This window comes from Rhamphochromis sp. 'chilingali', assembly GCF_963969265.1.
Source record: "Rhamphochromis sp. 'chilingali' genome assembly, chromosome: 8".
Classification (NCBI taxonomy): Eukaryota; Metazoa; Chordata; class Actinopteri; order Cichliformes; family Cichlidae; genus Rhamphochromis; species Rhamphochromis sp. 'chilingali'.
In genome coordinates, this window is record NC_137935.1 from 2034454 (window position 1) to 2059445 (window position 24992).

The following is a 24992-nucleotide window of genomic DNA, read 5'->3' on the forward strand; positions in this document are numbered from 1 at the left end:
AAATCTTTCTGTTATAGATAAGCATTATTTACTATTAACTACCTGTAGGTACTGCATGTAAACTATGACACATTACGCATAGTTTTATTTCTCTGCAGAGATCATGGGGACAAAACAGAGTCTGCCAGTTTTCCATCTATCCATAACAATCCTCAAGACTTGGACTCCATATTTGCAGTATGTGATTGTAGAAAATTTTTCACCATCGTTAAAATCATTGAAAATTTATCTGTTTTGATGATCCTTGCAGTGCTATTAAGACTAGTGTTGTCAACTCCTACAACATTGCCTGATTGTGGTTCTGTTTTAATCTGTCTGTTCTGTTACAGTTACTTCAGGAGGACATTATAGCATTTGTGAAGAATGAACTGCAGATGATTCAGAGTGTTTTGAGTCAAGGAAACTCTGACTATTTAGAGACTCAGAAGAAGCACGAGGTGGGAGATGTTGGTGAAGAAAAGCAGATCAGGATCAGGAGAATGGCTTTTTTTAAGATCACACTGCAGTTCCTGAGGAGAATGAATCACAACGAACTAGCTGAGTCCATCCAGAGCAGTAAGACATATTAACAATACTGAGAAACAAATGATAATTAAAATGACAAAAGCTATGACATCTAATGATGCCACAGTGATCCATAATACTATCATGGATTGCTGTATGGTGGGCAGGAAGTGAACCTTAATGCAGGACTCATGAAAAAAGGAAATAAACTCAAAACGGGTTTAATACTGAAGTCTTTCAAAATATACATGCAAAAAACAGAACAGAGGAACAGCTAATGCCGAGATGTAGACCTATGAACTGGACACAATGGGGAAAAACTCAGAAAGTAACAGGAGAATAAACCTGAATTGGGATGCCACCAGCATCAACATAAAACAAAAACTAAGGCTCAGCATATCAGTGTGATTACAAGTAAGCTGAATTTATTTGCTCACTTGAGACTTCCATAAAAATCTTTATTTTCATGGAGAGAAAGAATGTAATACACAATCAAAAATCCAGAAAAAACACACACAAAGTTATACATACTAACTTTATGGACTGTGCTGACTTTGCTTTTTTTCTGGATTTTTGGTTGATATTCTCTCTCTGTTAAAATGCAAACAACTACTGAGACTGTTTGGGTGTGGTCTATGGCGCCACTGCAGGGAGGCTGACACACCGGAGCTGCATCAGCTCATCACACCTCCCCTGCATTAATACCAAGACTCTTTTATGAATACATGCTGTTGGAATGCACTCACAATGTGGTTGGGTATTGTCTTGCTGAATTAAGCAATGAAAAAGAAATGGGTTAGATGGTAGCATTCATATAAATCTTTATGGTGCATCCCCCAGATGTAAAGGTTTTACATGCCATGTGTACAAATCATGGAACAAATATAAATAATGGATGTAATACAGGTCTAAAAACTGCAGCCATTACAACTCCATTACACATGTGTACTGTATTATTCAGACCAAACAAAGAAAAACAAAACAGTCAGATAAGTCAAACCTTACTCAACTTATTCTTCTTGCTTCCTCCACTTCTGTACCATTGATTCATTAATGTTGAATTCTCAGGCAGCTGTTCTATTCCTATGTAGTTGCAGTATATTAATGACTAACCTCGTATTGTGGATGGATTATCTCAGTTGTTCTCCTGACTGAAGTTTGGCCCGTTTACAGCATCCTGCCATGCGATTGCATTTGTCTCTAACCATCAGGAACCCTCACGTTAACTTTTATCGAGTGGAAAAAAGTTACCATTCATCCTCCAGCTTCAGTGAGTTTATGCTATGCTAACATAGCTGTGTTGCTAGCGATCACGTAGCACATCATTATATAGCAGCTAGCCCAACTTCAGTAACCCTACAAACGTCACTGTGTCATGATTCGGCTGTGTGGCAGGCAGGAGAGGACCCAAACGCAAACTCACGGAGACAAAACGTAAACTCAAAAACACAGCTTTAATGCTGGCAAAAAGTGAAACACAAAAACAGTACTAAACTAAACTGGAAAAGCTAAACATAAACGCTGGGTCAGGGGACCCAGGACCATGACACACTGCTGTTTAGTTTTCTGTCTTCATTTGCGTTGGAAGTGACAGCAGAGCTGTAAGATTGAATTTTTCAGAAATCTCTCAGTCAGAACATGCTATATCATGTTTAGGTGGAAGTTAGCGAGCTAACTTCCTGCTAACTTCTAACTCCGTTAAATGTATTAAATTCTGTTTTCATGGATGCCTGGATGTTAAACTTAATTGTTACAACTGGTAAAGAAGCAACGCTGATCATTTTATTAAGGATGAAAGAATTTAGACAGTTTTTAACTCTCAGTGATGCCGCAGTGTTCGTTTGACTTTGGGACCTGAAGTTTTGGAGTTTAGGACCCAGATTACTCCACGAGGTTCCTGACTGCGATAGTCGTAATGCTCCGACAATCAATCAAGGGGTGCGGCTTCGTAGCTTAGCAAAGTCATACTAAAACATTTTTGACAGATTTCTGAGCGCCGTGTACCACATTAAATTGGTTCGGGGTCAGTAAGTACAACCAGAATTCATCATAAGTCGCACCAGATTATAAGGTGCACTGTTGATTTTTGAGAAAATTAAAGCATTTTAAGTATGCCTAATAGTCCGAAAAATACAGTACTCAAATATGTATTTAAAATCACTGGATTCTGTTTTTGGATTTTACACACTGTCTAAACTCTTTTGAAAATGAGGTTGTATCACATTTGCCATTGTTACTGCAAACTCCACTTGGTGTTATTACTGGGTTTTTTATGTTTTGTTTTTGTTTGTTTTTAATTCAGAAACTAACACAATGAACTGCCATCGGAAAGTCAAATTTAATCTGAAGAAGAAGTTTGAGGGAGTTGCTAAAGCTGGAAATCCAACGCTCCTCAATGAGATCTACATCACAGAGGGGGGAACTGGAAAAGTCAATGATGAACATGAGATCCGACAAATTGAAGCAGTATTTAGGAAAGCAGCCACAACAGAAACGACAATCAAATGTGAAGATATCTTTAAAACTTCATCTGAAAGAGATGGGCCAATCAGAACAGTGCTGACAAACGGAGTGGCTGGCATTGGGAAAACAGTCTTAACACAGAAATACACTCTTGACTGGGCTGAAGACAAAGCCAATCAGGACATTCAGTTTATATTTCCATTTACTTTCAGAGAGCTGAATGTGCTGAAAGAGAAAAAGTTCAGCTTGAAGAAACTTCTTCGTCACTTCTTTTCTGAAACAAAAGGAGAAACCTACAACTATGACAAGCCCCAAGTTGTGTTCATCTTTGATGGTCTGGATGAGTGCCGCCTTCCTCTGGACTTCAAGCACAATAAAACATTGAGTGATGTAACAAAGTCAACTTCACTGGATGTGCTGCTGACTAACCTTATCAGTGGTAAACTCCTTCCCTCCGCTCGCCTCTGGATAACCACACGACCTGCAGCAGCCAATCAGATACCTGCTGAATGTGTCCACATGCTGACAGAGGTCAGAGGATTTACTAATTCACAGAAGGAAGCATACTTTCAAAAGAGATTTAAAGATAAAATGCAGGGCAGTATTGTCCTCCAAAACATCAAGAGATCACGAAGCCTCCACATCATGTGCCACATCCCAGTCTTCTGTTGGATCACTGCTACGGTTCTGGAAGATGTGCTGATAACCAGAGAGGGAGGACAGCTGCCCAAGACCCTGACTGAGATGTACATCCACTTCTTGGTAGTTCAGGCAAAACTAAAGAACATAAAGTATGACGGAGGAGCTGAGACAGATCCACACTGGAGTCCAGAAACCATAAAGATGACAGAGTCTCTGGGAAAACTGGCTTTTGACCAGCTTCAGAAAGGAAACCTGATCTTCTATGAATCAGACCTGACAGAGTGTGGCATCGATATCAGAGCAGCCTCGGTGTACTCAGGAGTGTTCACACAGATCTTCAAAGAGGAGAGAGGACTGTACCAGGAAAAGGTGTTCTGCTTTGTCCATCTGAGCGTTCAGGAGTTTCTGGCTGCTCTTCACGTCCATCTGACCTTCATCAATTCTGGGGTCAATCTGCTGTCTGATGTACAGTCTAAATCCAAATGGTCTGGACTATTAAACAAGGACAACACATATGCAAAGTTTTACCAGAGTGCTGTGGACAAAGCCTTGCAGAGTCCGAATGGACATCTAGATCTCTTCCTCCGCTTCCTCTTGGGTCTTTCGCTGGAAACCAACCAGGCACTCCTAGCAGGCTCTGCTATGCCAGCACAGCAAGGAAGTTGCTCAAAAGTGAACCAGAAAACAAATCAGTACATCAAGAAAATAATCAGAAAAAAAATCTCTCCAGAGAGAAGCATCAATCTGTTCCACTGTCTGAATGAACTGCATGACAGTTCTCTAGTGGAAGAAATTCAGCAATCACTGAGGTCAAGAAGTCTCTCCTCAAACCAACTATCACGTGCTCATTGGTCAGCACTGATCTTCATCTTACTGTCATCAGAAGAAGATTTGGATGTGTTTGACCTAAAGAAATACTCTGCATCAGAGGAAGCTCTTCAAAGGCTGCTGCCAGTGGTCAAAACCTCCAGCACAGCTCTGTAGGTTGATGTTATATATAACAAAAAATTCCCCTCTCACCCCTGCGGAGCAGTCTTTGTCCTTCAAGCTTGGGTCCTCTGCCAGAGGCCTGGGAGCTTGAGGGTCTTGCGCAGTATCTTAGCTGTTCTTAGGACTGCTCTCTTCTGGACAGAGATCTGGAATGTTGTTCCTGGGATCTGCTGGAGCCACTCGGCTATCTTGGGGGTCATTGCACCATTGGCATACATAGAACGCCATCACCATTAGTTATGGCGTGCATGCCCTGCCTGCTAGCATCTTGCGCCCTGCTGTTATGTGCTGGATTGTCTCAGGGGCATCTTTACACAGCCTGCACCTGGGGTCTTGCCTGGTGTGGTAGACTCCAGCCTCTATGGATCTTGTACTTAGAGCTTGTTACTGTGCTGCCATGATTAGTGCCTCTGTGCTGTCTTTTAGTCTAGCTCTGTCCAGCCATTGGTAGGATTTCTGGATGCCAGCCACTTGGTGCAATGACCCCCAAGCAAGGCGAGTGGTTCCAGCAGATCCCAGAAACAACATCTGAGATCTCTGTCCAGAAGAACGTAGTCCTAGGAACAACTAAGATACTGCACAGGACCCTCAAGCTCCCGGGCCTCTGGTAGAGGGCCTGAGTTTGAAGGATAAAGACCGCCACCGCAGGGAAAGAGGCGAGTTTTGTTTTTTGTTTTTTTTAATGAATGACAAAATAAAACTTGAATCTACTTATATGACTTCTGTCTTTTCCCCACTGGTACTTATTTCAGGCTGAGCGGCTGTAAGCTGACAGAGAAAAGCTGTTCATTTTTGGCAACAGTTTTTAACTCCCAGTCATGTAATTTGACTAAGCTAAACCTGAGTAACAACAACCTGCAAGATCCAGGGGTGATTTCACTCTGTGCTGGACTGCGGAGTCCATACTGTCAAGTGAAAACTCTGAGGTTTGATAAAGTTTGCGTGTGCTTATGTGTTTCTTGTAAGATTTTGTGTTATGTGAAGACATACATTTGTTATGAATTTGCACTCTATGCAGTTCTAATTTTGGTGTTTTAAAACTGTTTACAACCTACATGTAGTTTATTAAGGCACTAAAGATCTTGGATAAACTTATGAAATGTCTGAAATAAAAACAAATGTGTTTCTTTTAACATTTAGGTTGGAACAAACCAGTCTCACAGAGGCATGCTGCGAGGATCTCTCATCAGTCCTCAGCACCCAGTCCTCCAGTCTGATAAACCTGTCCCTGAATTATAACAAGCTGGAGGATTCTGGAGTGAAGCTGCTTTCTGTTGGCTTGGGCAGTCTACAGTGTAAACTCGAAGTTCTCAGGTTTGATTAATGAAGAAAGTTTTAGTCATATTACTGTCTAGGTTATAAAGAAAGTTTATCATGAATATGGTAGTTCATGCCACAGCCATATATACAAAAATATGTTAAAAGGCGTATGCCATCATTGGGAAATACATACATATATTCCTGCAGCTTGACAGTGGGCATTACTTGAGAAAATTAAATTATGAACATGTAACTCTGCCCATTGTTTCAGCATAATGAAAAAATATCCATGCATTTGTCATAGACACAACAGAATAAGCAGAGATACCCAGAGCTCACCTCCTCCAGCTCAAGCCAGCCAAGAAACATAATCTCCCTAGTGTGTTCTGGGTCTGCACCAGGGTTTCCTTCCATGCTCCCCCTCAAATGTCTTCTTTAAGTTTAGAAGACTCTAGGCTGTCCTCTGAACTCAACCTGAATGACCTAAAAGAATGAGGTCTGTGATCAACCAAAGCTCTTAGCCATATCCCCAAGATATGGTATAGTGGTTTGTTGCACTGTGGATTGGGTGGTGGTCAGGGCCATCTGCCAAGACTGTTTAGACTAGTAGATACTTAAGAAAACATTATTAAGAAAATACCAGCATGATAAATGTTTAATGGTTGTGTTAGGCAAAGCACATATAAAAGATATGATTCTTTCAAACAGCCAGCAGGGAGCAACTTCTCTGATATAAAAAAAGAGAAGTCTGAGAAAGTAAGTTTAAAAAAAGCAAGTAAAACTTTATTTATATGGCACCTTTAAAGATAAAAGATCACAAAGTGCTTCACACAGGGATAACAAAGTATAAAACAAAACAGACAACATGTGTTTTTAGTTATTTAGAAGCTACTGAGTCCAGAGATTTTAAGCTCAGTGGGAGAGAGTTCCACAGTCTCCCTTAGTTCTCAGCCTTGTATGATGAATGACAAGTAGACCATGATTACATGACCTAAGAGACCTGCTAGGAACATGAGGCTGTAGAAGTTCAATGATGTAGGCAGGTGCTTGACCATGAAGAGCTCTATAAGTCAGTACCAGAATCTTGAAGTGGACTCTAAATTCAATGGGGAGCCAGTGCAGCTGTATTAGCAATGGTGTCAGATGTAAATACTTAGATGTTTTGGTCACAAGTCTTGCTGCGGCATTTTGAACAATCTGTAGATGCTCCAAGGAGTTTTTGTTTAAACATGTAAACAGTGAATTACAGTAGTCCAGTCTTGATAAAATGAAAGCATGAATGATAATCTCCAGTTCAGTGTGAGATACAATAGGGCTTAGTTTAGAAATGTTTCTTAAGTGATAAAAGCAGGACCGAACCAAAGATTTGACATGAACATCCAAGTGAGGTCAAAGATTACCCCTAGGTTCCTGTTAGACAATTTCAGAAATGTTGCAAGGGGACCAAGAGCATTCATTATCTTAGGTACGTGTCTATCAGGGGCATGCAAGGACTTCAGTCTTTCCTGGAATCTAAGCACTCATTAAAAATCTGTAGCTTAGAAACATCTTGAGACTTAAAAGAAATGAATAACTGGATATCATCTGCGTAGCAGTGGTAGCAAATGTCCTCAAAGGGGCTCAAAACATGCTGGAGGGGAAGTAGATATATTAAGAACTATAGAAAATAGAAAATGCTCCCACTGCTCACTTTCTCGCTTCAGCGAACACTTTGTGAAGAGTTTATGGTCTCAATTCCTGGAAGCTAAGACCAAGTACAAAACCATAAGTGAACCACTTATTTTGGCTGAAAAAAAAAAAAGAAATTAAACAATGTCCAAGATACCGGTGGCTGTGGCTCAGGTGGTAGAGCAGATCAGCTACTGATTAGAAGGTTGGTGGTTTGATTCTTGGCTTCCCTAGTCTGCATGCCAAATATCCTTGGGCACGATACTAACCCCAAGTTGCTCTCTGATGTGTTCATTGGAGTGTGAATGTTTATTAGTTTGCACTTGAGTTTAGAAGTGCTGGGGTGAATGAGGCATGTTGTATACAGTGCTTTGAGTAGAAAAGCGCTATATAAGAATCAGTTCATTTACCAGTCCAAGATACAAAATAAAAATCTCCAGGCAAAGCAACACACATGGGGAAACAGGAAGGCAAGGACAACAGCATTAAAGGATAAATGGAAAACACAGAAAATCTATACTAGGGGACACTTAGGGAAACAGGTTGGGAACAAGGAACACCTGAAACTAATTAAGGGTAACAAGACTGGGGAATAGGGGAACTGGCAACATGACATGGACAAACCGCTACCAAAATAAAATAGGCACTCACAACCTAAACATAGAGATAAGACTATAACAGACTACTCTGATTAATGGGGAGGCTTGTGCCAGGAAGGGCATCCGGCATAATTTATTATGTGTGCAGGAGACCATTTGGAAGGGAAGCAAGGCCAGGAGTTGTTGTGCCATGGTGTAGATGGGAGGAGAAATGGAGTAGGAGTAAGTATTGCTTGCTTTGCTTGTCCTGTCAGAACACTAATGAAAATGAATATATCACAGTGACACCTGAGCTGGGAGCCATGAGAGAGATGGTTTGGACATGTACAGAGGAGGGATAGTGGATATAGTGGGGGGAAAAAGAGGAAGGAAAGAGGAAAAGATGAAGACCACAGTAAAATTCATGGTTGTAGTAAAGGAGAACATGCAGAGGGATGGTATGACAGGGGATCATGTTGGGATGAGGTGAGGTAGATGGAGCTCATCTGCTGTGGTGACCTTTGAATGGAGCAGCTGAAAGGAAAATGATTTTATATTAACATATATAATATTGGGGGTTTTTCTTCCTTCTCTTTTAAACATTCAGGTTGGTTGCCTGTGATCTATCAACAGTAAGCTGTGGCATTTTGACTTCAGTGCTCAACTTTCAGTCCTCCAGGCTGACAGAGCTGGACATGAGTTTCAACTGTCTGCAAGATTCAGGAGTCAAGCAACTCTGTGTTGGCTTACAGAGTCCATACTGTAGACTAAAAACTCTCAGGTCAGTGGGGTAACTGCAATATTGCATAGGCCTGTTGATTGCTCTCTCATTTGTAATGTCTCCAGTTTTCATTTGTTCAATATTATCTGTTAGAATTCTCAGTTCAGTTGAATTCAGTTTATATAGTGCCTAATCACAACAGCAGTACCTTAAAACACTTTGTATTTTAAGGCAAAGACTCACAATAATATATCAAATGTGCTTTTTTTCAGCCTTAGCTACTGTGGTCTGTCAGAGAAAAGCTGTGGATATCTGGCTTCAGCTGTCAGAGTCTGTCATCTGACAGTTCTTGATTTAAGTAGCAATGACCTGCTGGATTCAGGAGTGGTGATGCTCTCTGCTGGACTACGAAATCCTTACTGTAAACTGAAGGCACTCAGGTCAGATCTCTTAAACTGAACACCTTGGCTGTGTTCTTAGTATTAGACTTTTTTTTGTTTTGTTTTGTTTTTAGCTGGCTGAAACTGGTGGATTGCCTGAACTAGGTCTTCAAAATCTGTCTTCATCAGTATTGACGTGGTACTCATCCACCTCATTCTATAGTAGTCTGTCAGTCTTACTCTTAAATCTATAAACTTGAATAACTTGAAAGTATTCACTTAGGTACTTGACTTACTCCCAAACCAACAGAGTACCAGATCTGACCTTTATTTCCACTGACACCCGACTGAAAGTAAAGCCTGGCTGAATACAGTACCATGACACTTTCCTCATTAATGGTGGTGGCCATAACATTCTGTAACAAGAAAACAATTTACTGTCTGGGATCTACTAAAGTTTATAGTACTTCAATCAAAGCATAAATTATAATTTTTTTCAGTGTTTAATCTGACAAATTTAGAACTTTGCATTTACAAATACTGACTTTATATAAAAATGTACATAGCTGTTTTCAACTCAGTATTTTGAAGGCCCCATGTTAATGTTTTGACCATAACTAACTGTATTTTATTTATTTATTTTGGCAGGTGGCAGGTAATTTAGCCACACCCCTAACATGAACCCTTATCAGTATTCCAAGTGAAAAAAATGTACTCCTTGTACAGTATTTTTTGTTTGCTTGTTTGTTTTTGTACCAGGGTTTCAACATGTTCATTTTTACTGTCAAGTTGGATAATTTAGTTTGGTGATTGCTGTAACACGCACCAACCACCATACAGCCTCTTATGGCAAGGTCTCTCTGCAGAGGAGATATCGAACATAGTTCATTTGAGCTCAGCATCCCCAGGCTCCACTGGAATGCTGTCAAAGTTCTACCTGAGGTAGAAATTAAAGATCTCCATAACCATGTCCTCTGCCAAGTGCCAAGCCTACTGAGCATCTTCCCCTGCCACCCGATCCCTATCAAATGATTACCACCAGCTGGTGAATGCTAAAATTCAAATCTTCCCTTCACCTGAGTGTCCAAGGCAAACAGCCATAGATCTGATGGCATAATTGCAAAACTGATCATTTTGGAATAAGTTGGACCTGAGACCTAGGCCCCTGTCACAGTAACACTATCCTGGGCAGGGTATCATGGTCTAGAGTTGTAAAAATCTTTTCTATTCACGCCACGCAACAACTCGATGAGAAGTAGTTTTTATTCCAGATGTGTTCAGGGTTCAGCTGTGTTGTTAAAAACTATATCAGCAGCTTATGAAATGAAAAAGTGGTTACAATTAACATGCACACTTTGCACCACTTTGTTTATTATCTTGATTTTTTTCATAAATGGTTGGATGGTCAGCTCTTTTCATAAAGGCTGGTCCCAGTATATACTATGCTGAAGGAAGCAATGAAGCTCCTTTAATTAGTATTTGGAACATCTGCCATCCAGATACTTCTGGGTGACGTCTATCAGTTAGGAACCTTGCTAACCAAAACAGACAATTGGAATGCACCGTAAAAGTAAGGCATAGGAGATAAAGAAAATCAGGAATTCAGACATCTAAACAGTAGGCAATTATGGGAAATCAGTGCAACATGTTGGGGCCTTTTTTGTGTCCTTTTTGCCAAATACAGTATAACATAACATTTTCCCTTTGTGTGTGCGTTTACAGTCTGTCGGGCTGTCAGATAACAGAAAAAGGATGTCCTTCTTTGGCCTCAGCCCTGACATCCAACCCCATCCATCTGCAAGAACTGGACCTGAACTACAATCATCTTGGTGACTTTGGCGCAATGCTTCTTACTGCTAAACTGGAGGATCCCCAATGCAGACTGGAAACACTCAGGTATGGAGAGCCTTGCTTTAATCCAGAGATATATAAAGAAGCACCAGGAAAGAATTTTTGATAACTGTGAAACCAGACAAATTCATGGTTCATCCCATAGAAGAAAAATTGAAAAACACTGAGGCTGCCATTCCCACCAGTCGAAAATAGTTATGTCTTTATGGTTCATTGTGCTTATTAATGAAATGAAATGAAAATTTGTATTTTTCACATGTTGAAGCAGTGGTGCATCCATGATAACCAGTTTTATCTGTTAGTTGTTTTGATGATCAACCTGATGCTAATTTATATTCCTGTAGATTTAACGCTGTTGATTAATCAATACTGCATTTATTTGCTAACAGCTTGTTTCTGTAGTTGCTTGTGGTTTAGAAAAGCACTGTTGCCTCACAGCAAGAAGGTCCTGGGTTTGTACTCCACCATTGGCTGGTCCCTTTCTGTGTTTGCATGTTCTCTCCGTGTCTGTGTGGGTTCTGTTTGGGTACTCTTTGGATTGTGTGACTCTCTCCCACAGTCCAAAGACATGCAATTAGTGGGGTTTGATTAATTGGTAACTCTAAATCGCCCATAGATGCGAATGTGAGTGCGAATGGTTGTCTGTCTCTCTGTGTTGGCCCTGCGTCAGATTCCTTTTCCATATGGGACAGACTAAAACCCCCACATGACCCTGATAAGGATAAGTGGAAGAGAATGGATGGATGGAAGCATGTTGGTCTGATATTGTTTGCTTTTTTTTTTTTTTATCTCAGGCTGGACCACAATGGAGCACAGAGGTTAAAAACAGATCTTAGAAAGTGTAAGTAATTAATTAGTGAAAACCTTTTTTTTAATTGGAAAGTTTCCTGCTCAGAAAGTGTCATTATTTTGTCAAACCTTATCTTTGTAATATATTGTTACAAGCATGTTGTTGGTAATGACTGAGAGAATAGGCATATTGTACAAATGTGCATACTTTATACCTGAGTATCAGTGTCATGAAAACAAAGCTGCCTTGATTTGATGAAGCTAAGCTTGTAAGTTACAGCGGTTTAACTGCTTACATGTTAGCTTTTACTGTAGAAAGTAACCCAGACAGCACCCTCATTCGCCATGATGATGGGATTACAGAGGAACGTAGTCAGTAAATCATGTTCTATCTAAGGGTGCCTTTAAAAAAATCGATGTCCTGATTTAAATTAATTTTAGTTAGAATAACGTGATATCGATTCATTAAATCCAGAAATCGATTTTTAAATATAAATGTATTTTGCCAGAAACACCAGAATCTCAGCTCAAAGTTCACAAAATGATTTCAACAACCACCAAACAGCTAGAACGGTAACAATGAAAGAGCAGGTAAAAGGAAAACGATGTAAACACAAAGCATGACTTGTTCACCTGATGGCACGTATGCGGCCACACCGTTGGTGCTGAAAGCCAACAATCTCACAGATTCTGAAGCTGCAGGTTTCGTCACTCTCCGACCAAAATGTTGTGCTGTGCCTCTCATTTTATAGCTTTAGAGCACATACAGTAATGTAATGCAAAAAAGTAATCATTTAAAATATCAAGTCAAACTTTCAATGGTCAACAAAAGGGCTAAATAAATAACATAAAGTAATGTATCACTAAAAAAAATCACCAAAAACCCAACTGAGAAAAATAATAAATAAAAAGTTAAGCAGTAAAACAAAACAAAAAATTGACAACCCGGATTGAAGGTTTTGGTGCTTTAAAATATAACAAATGTAACAAAAATTCACAATTCAACCCTTAATCTCAAATTCACTAAAATCATATTAGCAAGTGCTAATTTAACAGCACACAAGCAAATAACAAAACTCACATTTCCAGAACACAAAAATATCTCCATACCTGCAAAATACAGAGAAACATGAGCTGTGCATGTTGTGCATCAGCTTTTCTTTTTAAACCTGCTGCTAGTAATCAGGCTAATTTGGCTTGCAAGCGCTACATTTGTTATCCTCAAGATAAAAATCATTGAAAACTTAAGTTAGTGGTATTCAATTCAATTTTAAATCATGCTTTTTATTTGTTCTTGTTTCTAATGTCTCTGTAAAGCATTTTGAATCACCTTGTTGTTGAATTGTGCTATACAAATAAACTTGCCTTGCCTTGCCTTGCCTAGTGAACTCAGCCCTCTGCAAGACTCACAACAAACAAGTTGGATATTAAACAGAACAAAATGCAGCAGTTGGGTCATTCTAATTACAACTAATGGCTTTAAAAGACTGTTATTAGCCCACATTTGGGAAAGGAGAGAAATGTTTCTTGTATAAAATAGGCTGATTCTATATCATCAGCCACAGTGTCTATGTTGTTGGCTGCTCGCTGTGCTCAAAATCACTGCAGTTAGAAAAATAGCTTTTTGTAGCAAGTGTGATTAACTAAATTTTGTTAAAGCTCCTTGTTTTATCAGTTTGTAATCTTTTCTTCAATCAGATGCCTGCTGTCTCACACTGGACAATAATACAGTCCACAAGAACCTTGCTCTGAAGCCAGACAAGAAGACTGTGTTGGGGTCAAAACAGCCAGTTTTACAGTCACGATGGGAATTCCTGCCTTTCACTCCAGATATATTTTATAACTGGGAACAGGCACTATGTACAGAAGGTCTCACTGGACGTTGTTACTGGGAGGTAAAGTGGAGAGGGATTGTTTCCATAGGTGTGACTTACAAGGGCATCCAGAGGAAAGGTGAGGATAAATCCTACTGGCTTGGGGGAAATGAGAGGTCCTGGATACTACTCTGCCATAGGGATAATTACTCCGTGTGGCACAATTATAGTCAAAAAGAGATACCATTTCGCCCCAGCAATAAAGGCTCTTGCTTTAGAATTGGAGTGTACATGGACTGGCCAGCTGGCATTCTGTCCTTCTTTGATGTCTCCACTGACACTCGGATCCACCTCCACACCTTTCACTGCAAGTTCACTGAGCCCCTCTACCCTGCACTTTGGTTCTGGTTTACAGTTGAAATGCACAAGTGCTCAGCAGCTTTGTGTGACCTGCAGGAATGGGAGTAACCAACTGTTTATGACAACTGTAGTTTAATCTATCTATTGATTGAACTTTGTACATATGTTAAGGTAAAAGGGAGCAGAATTTCCAGTAAATTATGCCATGTAAACACTACCAGCCATGCAAGAGTCTTGGCTAAGTAAAAGCAACAAAATAAGATTGTTGGCACATTTTTAGGTTTAAAGGAGGATCTAGTCTGCTCATATCCAGTTCCATATTTTTATACTTGGACTCCACTATACTAGCTTTGCATGAGTATTTTCGGACCATAAGGTGCACCGGATTATAAGGCGCATTAAGCGAAACAAAACGGTCAGATAAGTCAAACTTTACTCTTTATTTATAAATTTACTTGGGACAGTGCATGTTAATGAAAAAAAAAAGAAATTACATGAATGCAAACATACCAGATTATAGCCAAAGGCTAATTTCCATCTGTTGTCCAAAAAAAGTCAAATCATTCTTCTTGCTTCCTCCACTTCTGTACCATTGATTCATTAATGTTGAATTCTCAGGCAGCTGTTCTATTCCCATCTTGTTGCAGTATATGAATGACTAACCTCGTATTGTGGATGGATTATCTCAGTTGTTCTCCTGACTGAAGTTTGGTCCGTTTACAGCATCCTGCCATGCGATTGCATTTGTCTCTAACCATCGGGAACCCTCACGTTAACTTTTATCGAGTGGAAAAAAGTTAGCGTTCATCCTCCAGCTTCACTGTGTTTATTATGCTAACATAGCTGTGTAGCTAGCGATCACGTAGCACATCATTATATAGCAGCTAGCCCAACTTCAGTAACCCTACAAACGTCACTGCTGCACTTTGAATCACCTTGTTGTTGAATTGTGCTATACAAATAAACTTGCCTTGCCTTGCCTTGCTGTTTAGTTTTCTGTCTTTATGCTGGAAGTGATAGCAGAGCTGTACGTTTGAATTTGTTTCCGTAATCTCTCAGTCAGAACATGCTATATCATATTTAGGTGGAAACTAGCGAGCTAACTTCCTGCTAACTTCTAACTCTGTTAAATGTAATAAATCCTGTTTTCATGGATGCCTGGATGTTAAACTTAATTGTTACACCTGGTAAAGCAGCAATATTAGCACCACATCCTCATTTGGTGCCATTTACATTTTTAATTAATGAAAAAAAGGAAACATTGAGACAAACGTTTGTCATTTTGAAAATTACAATTGTTTTTTGTGTTTTGTTTTTTAATTAAAAACATTTGTGGATAATTTGGAAAAGTATTGGATTTTCTTTCCTTTAAATAGGATTTCATTTTAAAAAGGTGAACATCTGTGAGGGCATTAAGTAAAACTTTGGATTGTGCAGTCATTTTTGGAGTATTGGTGCATTTAGTAAAGCGTGGACATGTTTTAACCCTTTAAGTCATTTATGAGACCCCTCATTTATTTCTAGGTGCCACTATATTTAATCATAGACATGGATTTGTCAGTTTGCTTCTCCCACAACTTTTATATTTTTTTCCTTTTTTTTGTTTTACACAGTTAGGACTATTAATGTGTGGGTGGTGCAAAGTTGTGTAAAATATATGTATGCTTTTAATGTACATTACATAATAATTCTGATTGTGATTGTAGGCTTTGATTCAATGTAATTTTCCACTTCTAATCACTGCAGTGGCATGTTTTGCATTAAACCATGGATAACAGACCCACAGTAGCAAGATTTGCTGTTTGAGGCAGAAATGTAAAGCTCAAGATGATAATGAAAACAATCGAATGGATGGGGGGAGCGAAAGTCATAATGGCTTAAGAACACTTTGAATATCTGTCATATACAAAGGAAACTGTACATGAATGATAAACACCAATAGATCTATCCATCCATCCATTCTCTTCTGCTTTCCTCATCAGGGTCTAACAGATTCATTAAAAAAATATCCCTGTACACTCACCAGTCACTTTATTACAGGGGTAGGCAACTTCAGGCCTCGAGGACCGGGATCCTGCAGGTTTTAGATGTGTCTGTGATCCATCACAGCTGATTTAAATGGCTAAATGACCTCCTCAACATGTCTTGAAGTTCTCCAGAGGCCTGGGAATGAACTAATCATGTGATTCTTGGTGATATCTAAAACCTGCAGGACACAGGCCCTCGAGGCCTGGAGTTCCCCACCCCTGCTTTATTAGGTACATCTTTTTAGTACTGGGTTGGACTCACTTTTTCCTTCATAGCTGCGTTAGCTCTTCACAGCCCACATTCAACATTGCTCTGAGATTTTGGTCCATGCTGATGTGATAGCATCACACAACTGCTTCAGATTTGGCAGTGGCACAAATGTGCACAATGTGATTCTCCCATTCCATCATTCCAAAGGTGCTCTATTGAACTCTATTCTACCAGCTCGATAGTGTAGTGGTAAGACTACACACCTTTGGAGCGAAAGTTTGATTCCCCAGCCAATATCCAGTAAGGGTCCTGGCTAGACCCCCCATGTGAAAAACCAAGCCCTGGAATGGCGCAGCTATGTCCGCAGCCTGGACAGAAAACATTTCACTGTATGTTGTACTCTGTATGATTGTGTATCCTGCAGCCATCTGAATATGGTACACTGGTCATGAAGGGATGGACATGGTCAGCAACAACACTCAGTTAGGCTGTTGAGTCTGAATGATGCTCAGTTGGTGCTGAGAGGCCAAAACCAACAGCATGTACATAAGATGCAATGTAGGATGCATCCAAGTTTTCATGACGTTTAAGGCAAATTCTGACCCACCGTCCAACATCCAATGTTGGTTCAGTTGTAGTGTTGGTTTTCTTAGTTGACACCTGCTGTGGATCATATGGATGCTCTTCTGCATACCTCAGTTGTAACAAGTAGTTATTTAAGTTACTGGTGGCTTAATTATAAGCTTGAAGCAATTCTCCCTTTCTCCTAGAGAACTGCTGCTCGCGGGATATTAGCTCCTTTTCAGACCATTTTCTGTAAAATAGATTTTCTGTGGCTGTGTGGAAAATCCCAGCCGATCAATAGCAGTTTTTGAAACACTCACATGAACGTCTGGGGGCAAAGAAGTCTTAAATCTTCGTCATTCCAATGTTCACTTTGAACTTCAGCGAGTTGTCCTCAGTGGCGTGTCTAGAAAATTTTTGTTGGGGGGGCCAGGTAGGGGCACAGATTTGGAGAAGGGTGGCAGATTTAATTGGCAGATAATGTTTAAAAAAAAATTTCTACCAACCCTTAACCATAATTCAATAACCCTATAAACCTAATAACCAAATGCACTTTTAACTCTTATTAGAATGAGATTTTAACCACTACGGTGCAAAGTTTTTAGATACTGCGTTGATAAAGTACAAGAGATACAATCAGTGCTTTGTCAGTGTTTACTCAGCATTCAAGGACATCAATATTTGCATAGTATTTTTACTGACATATAGTGCACATATGTTTTGGGCAAAAACATTTTTGAAAATTAAAATACGAACATTTGTAACAAACAATTGGCAAATTAGCCAATGCCAATGCAAAACTTTATCTGCCTGTTAAAAAAAGAAGATAATCTTCTCACAAACTGGTGTTTGATTTTGAAACAGGAAAAAAGTGGAGAAACAAATGAAAAGACTAACATTTGAATAAAACCTGAAAGCAAGTAAATACTTTCTATGCTGCCTTATGGTAAACTTTGGTAATATTGATAAAGAACAACACTGGCTGATGATAAGATACAGTCAGCTGGCATGGTGACACTGCCAGTATTAACCTGCAGGGCTGGACTGGGACAAAAAAATTGGGCATTTTTACTACAGACCGACCCACCAGGTAGTAAAGCCATAAAGACTTTGAATGAAAACAAATGCTGTTGTGACAGTGATGTACAGTCTTGTTGGTATATGTATGATTTCTATACATTTTACGTCAGATAAAAACTTTGGTTGTAAGATTTAGATAATTATTTAATAAAAACTAGGTATTTTAAATGAGAATAAGAAAGAAAAGTATTTCTTTGTGCCCACCTTTCCCTGTTAATGCCCTACCTGCCCCCCTGGCAAAACTTTGCTAGACCCGCCCCTGCACAGTTACCAGCTGTCAGCTACATAAAAAAGGATCCTGGTGTTATTTATCTCTCAGAAACAGTTCATAACTTCAACTCATTCATGTCACCTAAAAGGTAAACCTGTTTCTCCATCACCTGTTCAGCTCTGATGGTTCAGTAAGGACATCTCCTGGTTTCATCTTCATGTTTCCCACTCACCACATATCCAAACCATCCTGACCAGCAGCTTTACAGCTGTGGCTCCAGCAAACATCAGCTGATACTAGAAATTAATATTAAATAAATTCTAACAACAGCTGATCAAGCTTAAACGTGCTGCTGTTGTTTAGCGCAATATCCGCTGGTTTCCTCTTTCTGGCGCAAAGTGGACGATAAACAAACAAGAGAGAAAAGCCGATCAGCTGATCATTGATCAGTTTCATGATTGAAGTAGCAACAGGGGAGGGAGGGGGAGAGAATGAGAGAAGAAGAGGCAGCTGTGCAGCATAAAGACAGAATAAATCCAGCTTTGTGTCTTTTTTCCATTCTAGCTAAAGTCCGGGACAAACTGCGTCTCTTCTCAGCTCAATACGAAACGTGTAATATTTTCTCTGAATGAGGGACCATTCCATTTTTTTAAGGAGCCGTTGGCAACTCTACTAACTTTATGAATAAAATAAAGTTCACTATCAGTAACATCATAGCACCCACAGCTGTATAAAAACTCTGTCAAACTGGCTAGCACGCAGTACGAGTTATTGCAACTGACAGTAAAAAGTCAGCACAACGAAAATAAACTCCACCTAAACTTGGTTTATATCTGACCCAGATAGACTGCAGGTCATAACTTCTTACCTGAAGTTCAGTTCACCTGACACTCGGACTGGCGGCTGCTTCGGGTCTCTCCTCCTGCCTCCCCTTCCCTCATCCACCTGTTGCCTCTGTGGAAGCCCCACCATAGCCACCACCAAACAACTGAGTTATTTCTACACATCGACCTGCATCTGGCCAATCCACCACCTCTCATTGTTCATGCCATTACAAAAAAAATAAAAAATAAGTCACTGGGGATATGCCCGGTATGCCCGATGGCCAGTCCAGCGATGTTAACCTGCAACCAAATCTGCAGCTCCATACAGCAATGTTACGACTTAGATTATATCTTATAACTCATAACTCTTATGTTAGCTGCCCTCTGTAGCATACTGTCAGAAATATTCGACGGCTGCAATAATTCTTTAAGTGTTATTTTTTCCTTGGTATTCTAATTTCGCCGAAGTTTACTAAACTCAACAAACTTAATATTACTTACCGGGACATTTATTCTGTCCTCATTTTCTTTCACCGAAAAATTGTTTCCTGCAGTGCCATCTTTCGCGCTTGGCTCTCCTACCTTTGCTAACGTGATGCGCATAGCGCAGAAGCCGATGCTGCATTCACTTACACTCGGATATCTGAGCGTCACCGTGAAAACATAATCGGACATTTGATATTTGATTGAATTTTATTGTTTTGCCTTTGGGGTGGCACCTGGGGTGGCCAGTCTGGTTTGGGGGGTGGCCTGTGCCCCCCCAGGCCACCACGCTGGACACGCCATTGGTTGTCCTGACCATGTCTACATGATTAACTGCGCTGGGTTTCTATCATATGATTGTATTAACAAGCAGCTGAATAGGTGTATCTAATGGAGAGTGTCTGTGTATATAAAGGCGTCTTATTCCTAAATGAAGGAATAATTATTCAGCTGATCCCATTAAAAAAGTCATTTCTTCTCTGAAAGTGTTTTTATGGCTGAGCGGCGGAGAGGTGAGCGAGAGAGGCGGTGGAGCGACGCAGACGGAAACAGCCAGAACCGTCTGGGCGGAGAGAGAGGGAGGACTATATACAGCGGCGGAAGGAGCGCAGCGTCACAGAGGTGAGTGCTGCGGAGCTGCCATCAGACAAGAGAGAAGCTCGTCACCCACTCATCAACCAGCGGCTTGTTCTCAGGTAAGTAAAACACGTCAAAGCGCAGATTTGAGTCCGAGCTGAGCTTCATTTACGGGGTTTGGAGGCGACGAGACGATGGAGGCAGAGCAGGTGCTTTAGTGAGGATGACGATGCTGCGGAGGAAGGATGGAGAAAACAGCAGCAGCAGCTTCAAATCTCTTTAAAGTGGCTCCGGTGGGCTTTAAGCAGCCTGCCGATGTTTTCATTGTGTCACAGGGGCGTTTTTCCCGTCCTGGCCTTCACTGCGCACATCGCCACAAACGCGCACCGAGCCCGAATCCCAACATTTTCATCACTCAGCGTCAGAAACACGCTGCGTGGGGAGGAGACCGTGGGTTCGGGCATGTTCTGACTCGGTTTGCAGCGATTTTGTCTTCATGTTTGGTTTGATGTAAAATGGAGGCTGGGTGGAGGAGGAGGAGGATGCTGAAGCTGCCATGGCCTCCTTCCTCTCCTCCTTTCCTTCCTCCGCCTCCCACATCACGTGGCGTCTAACAGCTTCTAACCACCACAAACCCACACAAATATCGCGCAGCTGTCGCGTTATAAGCGCTCAGGTCTGCGTGTCGGTCAATCTTTAAAACGAGCTCTTTGCTGGGTAGAGCGGAGCGTTCCCAGTATTCCCAGTAAGAGATCGATCCTTCTCCAGTCTGCGAGCTGAGTGGGCCGATCTAAGAAAACACGGACATCTTTGAATATGCATGAGGAGATTTATCCATAATATGTTGGAAAGTATGGATATTTTAAATAGTGCGCAGCTTGCCATGTAATCTGTAAAAGGAGCTGTTTGTTGGTGGTAACAGAGCTTTCCCAGTATTCCCAGTAAGAGGTCGATGTTGCTCCAGTGTGTGAACTGAGCCGGTCGATTTGTGGAAATGAAAATATATTTGTTCACGAGGAAAATTGGGGGAAATGTTCGTTTTGGAAAGTAGCAGTATTCTTCGACACTGTGTTGCAGGAAAAAGGAAAAGTTGCTTCCACGAGAAGACAAAAAAGTGAAAATACTTTCACGTGGTCAGATTCAAGGCTCGCTGGAAGGTCTTAGGAAAGTCGGAACATTATGGAACATCTGGAGATTTTAGAAATTTACTGGAAAGTTTGAATTTTTAGAAAGCAGGAATATTATGGGGGGGGGGGGGGCAGTTTGTTAGCTATTCCTTAAAATGAGCTTTTTCGGGGTCATATAAAAAATCCCCTGGAGTATATTGATGATAAAATTATTACTGGGAAAGGCTTTGCTGGGATGTTTTGGCTATAAGGAAACTGCTGAATGTGTTTGTTTTGCTAATGAAGGAACGTTTTGAACACGGGACAGTGTGGTTATCTTTAAAACGGGAACATCTTGGACATCGTGGAGATTTTGGGAAATACGTCTTACGTGTCTGAACACTGACTTTCTCCTGATGGTGCACATAGAAAAACCCAGAAGAGCCTGTGACTGTGAACGCGTTTGTTCCTGTTTGAGAACATGGATGTAGCACAGTGGCCTTACAAAAGGTCAAAAGCGCCTCCTTAGAGGCGACGTGCTGCAGTTTGTACCTGTAGGGACAGAAACGCTTTTTGTTTCTCGGTGTCGTCGTCCAGTCAACAATAATCTGGAATATAATCCAAACTCATGTTTATTAACACAGATGATCTCTGTTCTCAGAATGCTGAGCGTGGCTGTAACTTTGGTGCTGCTCAGGCTTTCATCAGGAATCTCTCATTTCTTTATTTTTGTTTCAGTAAATCTACATGAAGTTGTGTTTAGTACATGTGCCATAAACATGAAGTGAATACATGTAACATGTATGTGCGTGTCGCCTTCACTGGTCCTAAATCAGCCCGGATCATTTGACCTGGAAGCGAGGCGTCTGAAAACAGGAACCTCGTTAACACAGCAGAGAGCAGCAGCTGAGCTTATTTTTAGGAGATTCATCGGGATGCTTATGCACTTCACCTGTGTGTGTGTGTGTGTGTGTGTCCACGCTGACTCGTAGGGTCGTGTTGCGTAACCTCGATCGTGGCCTCAGCTGAGTCCTGTTGTCGTTGTGTCCCGCTGGGATCTCAGATTACATAAAGCACTGATAACGAGCTTAATCAGAGAAGTCAAACCCACTAAATGGTGCACAGAGGGAAGTGTTTATCCCGCTCATGCTTTTCAGGTCATTTTCACGTGTAAACAGCCCACAGTGACACGTTCAGGCCTGTTCTGGAAGATTCTGCAGATACATGAGATCCATGGCGTGCATAGACTGCACGGCTGCGTCGCACAGACATTTGATAAATAACGTGAAGAAATAAAGAAAACGCTGCCTTTAGCGTTTGAAAGCAGCCTAAACCTAAACCAGCACACTCTGCATGATGCTGACTCAGTGATGGATGCAGTCGGATGGATTTCAGCATCGTGTCCATTTGCTAAAGTGGATTTAATCCAGTCAACAGCTAATGATGGGCAGCAAGGGTTAGCGTTAGCCCTCTAAGCCACTGTGCAGTGGGTCAATTAGCCTGCTTTCAGCTCTTTCCTCTCTCTCACACACTCACACACACACCCTCTCTCTGGAGTTATACTTAGCACTCGTGTTGTGATGCTGAATGGAAACAGAGACAACAAGACGCTGAAGGAAAACAAACCTCGGCCGGTCTCAGCTGCATCCCGGCCACGCCCTCGTGGCGGAGCCGTGCGGTGGTTCGGGCCGGGAGCGGCCCGAGTACAGCACAACAAACTGCTGAAATGTTGTGTTACTGGCAACAAACTGCGTCACTGATTGAATCTGTTTATTTAAAGTCATTCTGCAGCAGAAACCTAAAGTAAAGCTGTTTGAAGCGCGTCACAGCACAGCTCAGAAACATAATGTGGTGCTAGTGGAATAATTATGTAATTACAAAATGTAATTATTGAGTAAATACCAAGTAATAACTAAGCTCGAGCCCAGTATTAGCAGTAGGTTTATCTGAGTAATGTTAGTTTCATGTAACAGCACAGTAATAGAATTCTAACCGTTTGGATTCAGGTGTGATGTTAAGATGCAGACGGTCATTGTCTTTATGTGCTGCCAATAAAGCTTTATTATGAGTGTTTGTGCACAGAACATTTGAAACATCACACGGAGCAGATTTAGTCTGAAACAGTAACCTCACCTTAGATTCAATCAAACATCTGAAAGGTAAAGATTTTCTGTCTTTTTGGAGCAAAGAAAATGAGCTTCTATGTGACGTAGCAGCTGAATGTTTTCAGGTTTTCTGTTTCATTTGTTTCTGGGGGAAGTTTGGATTTCCTGCTTTGATCTGTGTCCCGTGTTTTGTGGCTCTGGTTTCTCTGATGTCGTGCTTCTTATGACGAGGTCTGTATCGCGATGTCCTGTGTTCTGGTTCATATCATGCTTATTATCTGCAGCAGTCTCACCCGTGTCACAGTTTTGGACTTCTTGTGGTTGATTCTGTTTCACAAAATGCGAATATTAAACCAAACAAGAGGGGCAGTCATTGCAGCTAGAAGTCTTTCAGGTCACACGAGACAATGTGACAGAAACAGAACCTCAGTCCGCAGGAAAGCAAAGGAAGCAGCTCCTTTTAAAGACTCAGTGTCAGTTACAAAGACGGGGTGAGGGCACGCCAGCCGTGGCTGTTAGCACACACCTGTCTTCTCTGATCAGACTTGTACAGTCAGTCAAAAAGTGTGAAGGCCCAGCAGTCTGATGGAGTAAAACATCAAGAAAGGCTGTGAAACCTGGTTCTTCATGAAGGTCAGTCAGACTGGATGGTGTCCTGACCGAGGACGTAAGGCTCCCTGAATCAGGGATGTCCTTAGTTATTAGTATTTACTACTCACTGACAGTTTGTGCTCTCCAACATCCAGCTTCCTGTTTCAACCTCTGCTTGTATTCTCATTAGTGTTTGAGGAGCACAAACGCTGAGAATTCCTGAATAAAATGTGAGCAAAATGTTGTTTAAAGGACAAAATAATAGAAAATCTCATGAAAATCTGTTACTGCGTCCTCTCTGACAGGCCCTGCTGCAGAATCCCTCATCATGACAAAAGAGGAGAACCTGGAGGTGCAGGAGAAGGAGAGGCACGACCGGGAGGAGCAGGAGGAGGGGAGGGTCCAGAGAGAGGAGGAGGAGGCGCTGACTGAAGAAGAGGAGGAAGAAGTAGAGGAGGAGGAAGAAGAGGAAGAGGAGGAGTATGAGCTAGAGGAAGAGAGGGAGCAGGAGGAGAGGACAGAAGTGGAGGAGGATGAGGAAGAAGAGCAGCAGGAGGAGGAGCGGGAGGAGAGAGAGGAGCGCGAGGAAGAGGAGGAGGCTCCGGCCGAACCGGAGCCAGAGCCCGTGTCTGTGTCCGAGTACCAGAGTCCGGTTCACGAGCCGCGGCGCCGAGCCATGGTGCACCCGTCCGCCCAGGCACCGCTGCCCAAAGACTACGGTACGTCATACCACCTTAAATTCAGACACCTTAAATGCTGCCAGTCACGCTGTTAAAGTGGAGACTGCTGGAGTCACAGCTCACTGTCAGCACTCACAGTCTGACTGATCGGCCTGTTGTATTGATGACAGCCAATCACTGTTCAGTAAGCAAATCACCGCAGTTCACGGAGCAGCACAGCAGAGGGCGCTCTCAAGCTGACTTTTACTCTTTCAGCATTAACTCCTACTCTGTGCACTTCCTGCTCCCTAGGGGGCGCTCTGTGGAGCTGTAGAGCAAAAATATAAATGTGAGGTAAATGTTTGGTCCCGACAACAGCTTCACTTTAATTTTTAGATGTTTCTCACAGGTTTCTGTTGTATCTGAGTATTACTGATGTTACAGCACCACAAGCTGCTTAATGGCAGCTGCCATTTTGATTTGGGGCGTGAAGCAAACAGCAGCAGAGACTGTGTAGCTGCATCACCTTCAACCA

The 24992-nt window shown here is 41.4% G+C and overlaps 2 protein-coding genes across 7 annotated transcripts in view; both read left to right on the top strand.

The window, feature by feature from the left end:
• Window positions 1-432: 432 nt before the first annotated feature.
• Window positions 433-14128, top strand: LOC308401028 (NACHT, LRR and PYD domains-containing protein 3-like; the record flags this gene model as incomplete). The annotated part of the gene is made up of 9 exons (XM_080889092.1): window positions 433-555; window positions 2807-4589; window positions 5352-5525; window positions 5740-5913; window positions 8713-8886; window positions 9099-9266; window positions 10929-11102; window positions 11852-11898; window positions 13545-14128. The coding sequence occupies exons 1-9, from the start codon at window positions 480-482 to the stop codon at window positions 14126-14128; spliced, it is 3354 nt and encodes a 1117-aa protein (XP_080745218.1). The 5' UTR covers window positions 433-479.
• A 5869-nt stretch (window positions 14129-19997) lies between these two features.
• The window catches only part of clip3 (CAP-GLY domain containing linker protein 3), a 38185-nt gene continuing 33190 nt past the window's right edge, over window positions 19998-24992 (top strand). For all 6 annotated transcript variants that reach the window (XR_013972543.1, XR_013972544.1, XR_013972545.1 and 3 more), the window contains exons 1-2: window positions 19998-20115; window positions 24104-24517. Coding sequence is in view for 2 of the 6 variants with exons in the window: in XM_080889526.1 (XP_080745652.1) it covers window positions 24127-24517 (391 nt within the window). In the remaining 4 variants the exon portion in view is untranslated. The remainder of the gene's footprint in view (window positions 20116-24103; window positions 24518-24992) is intronic.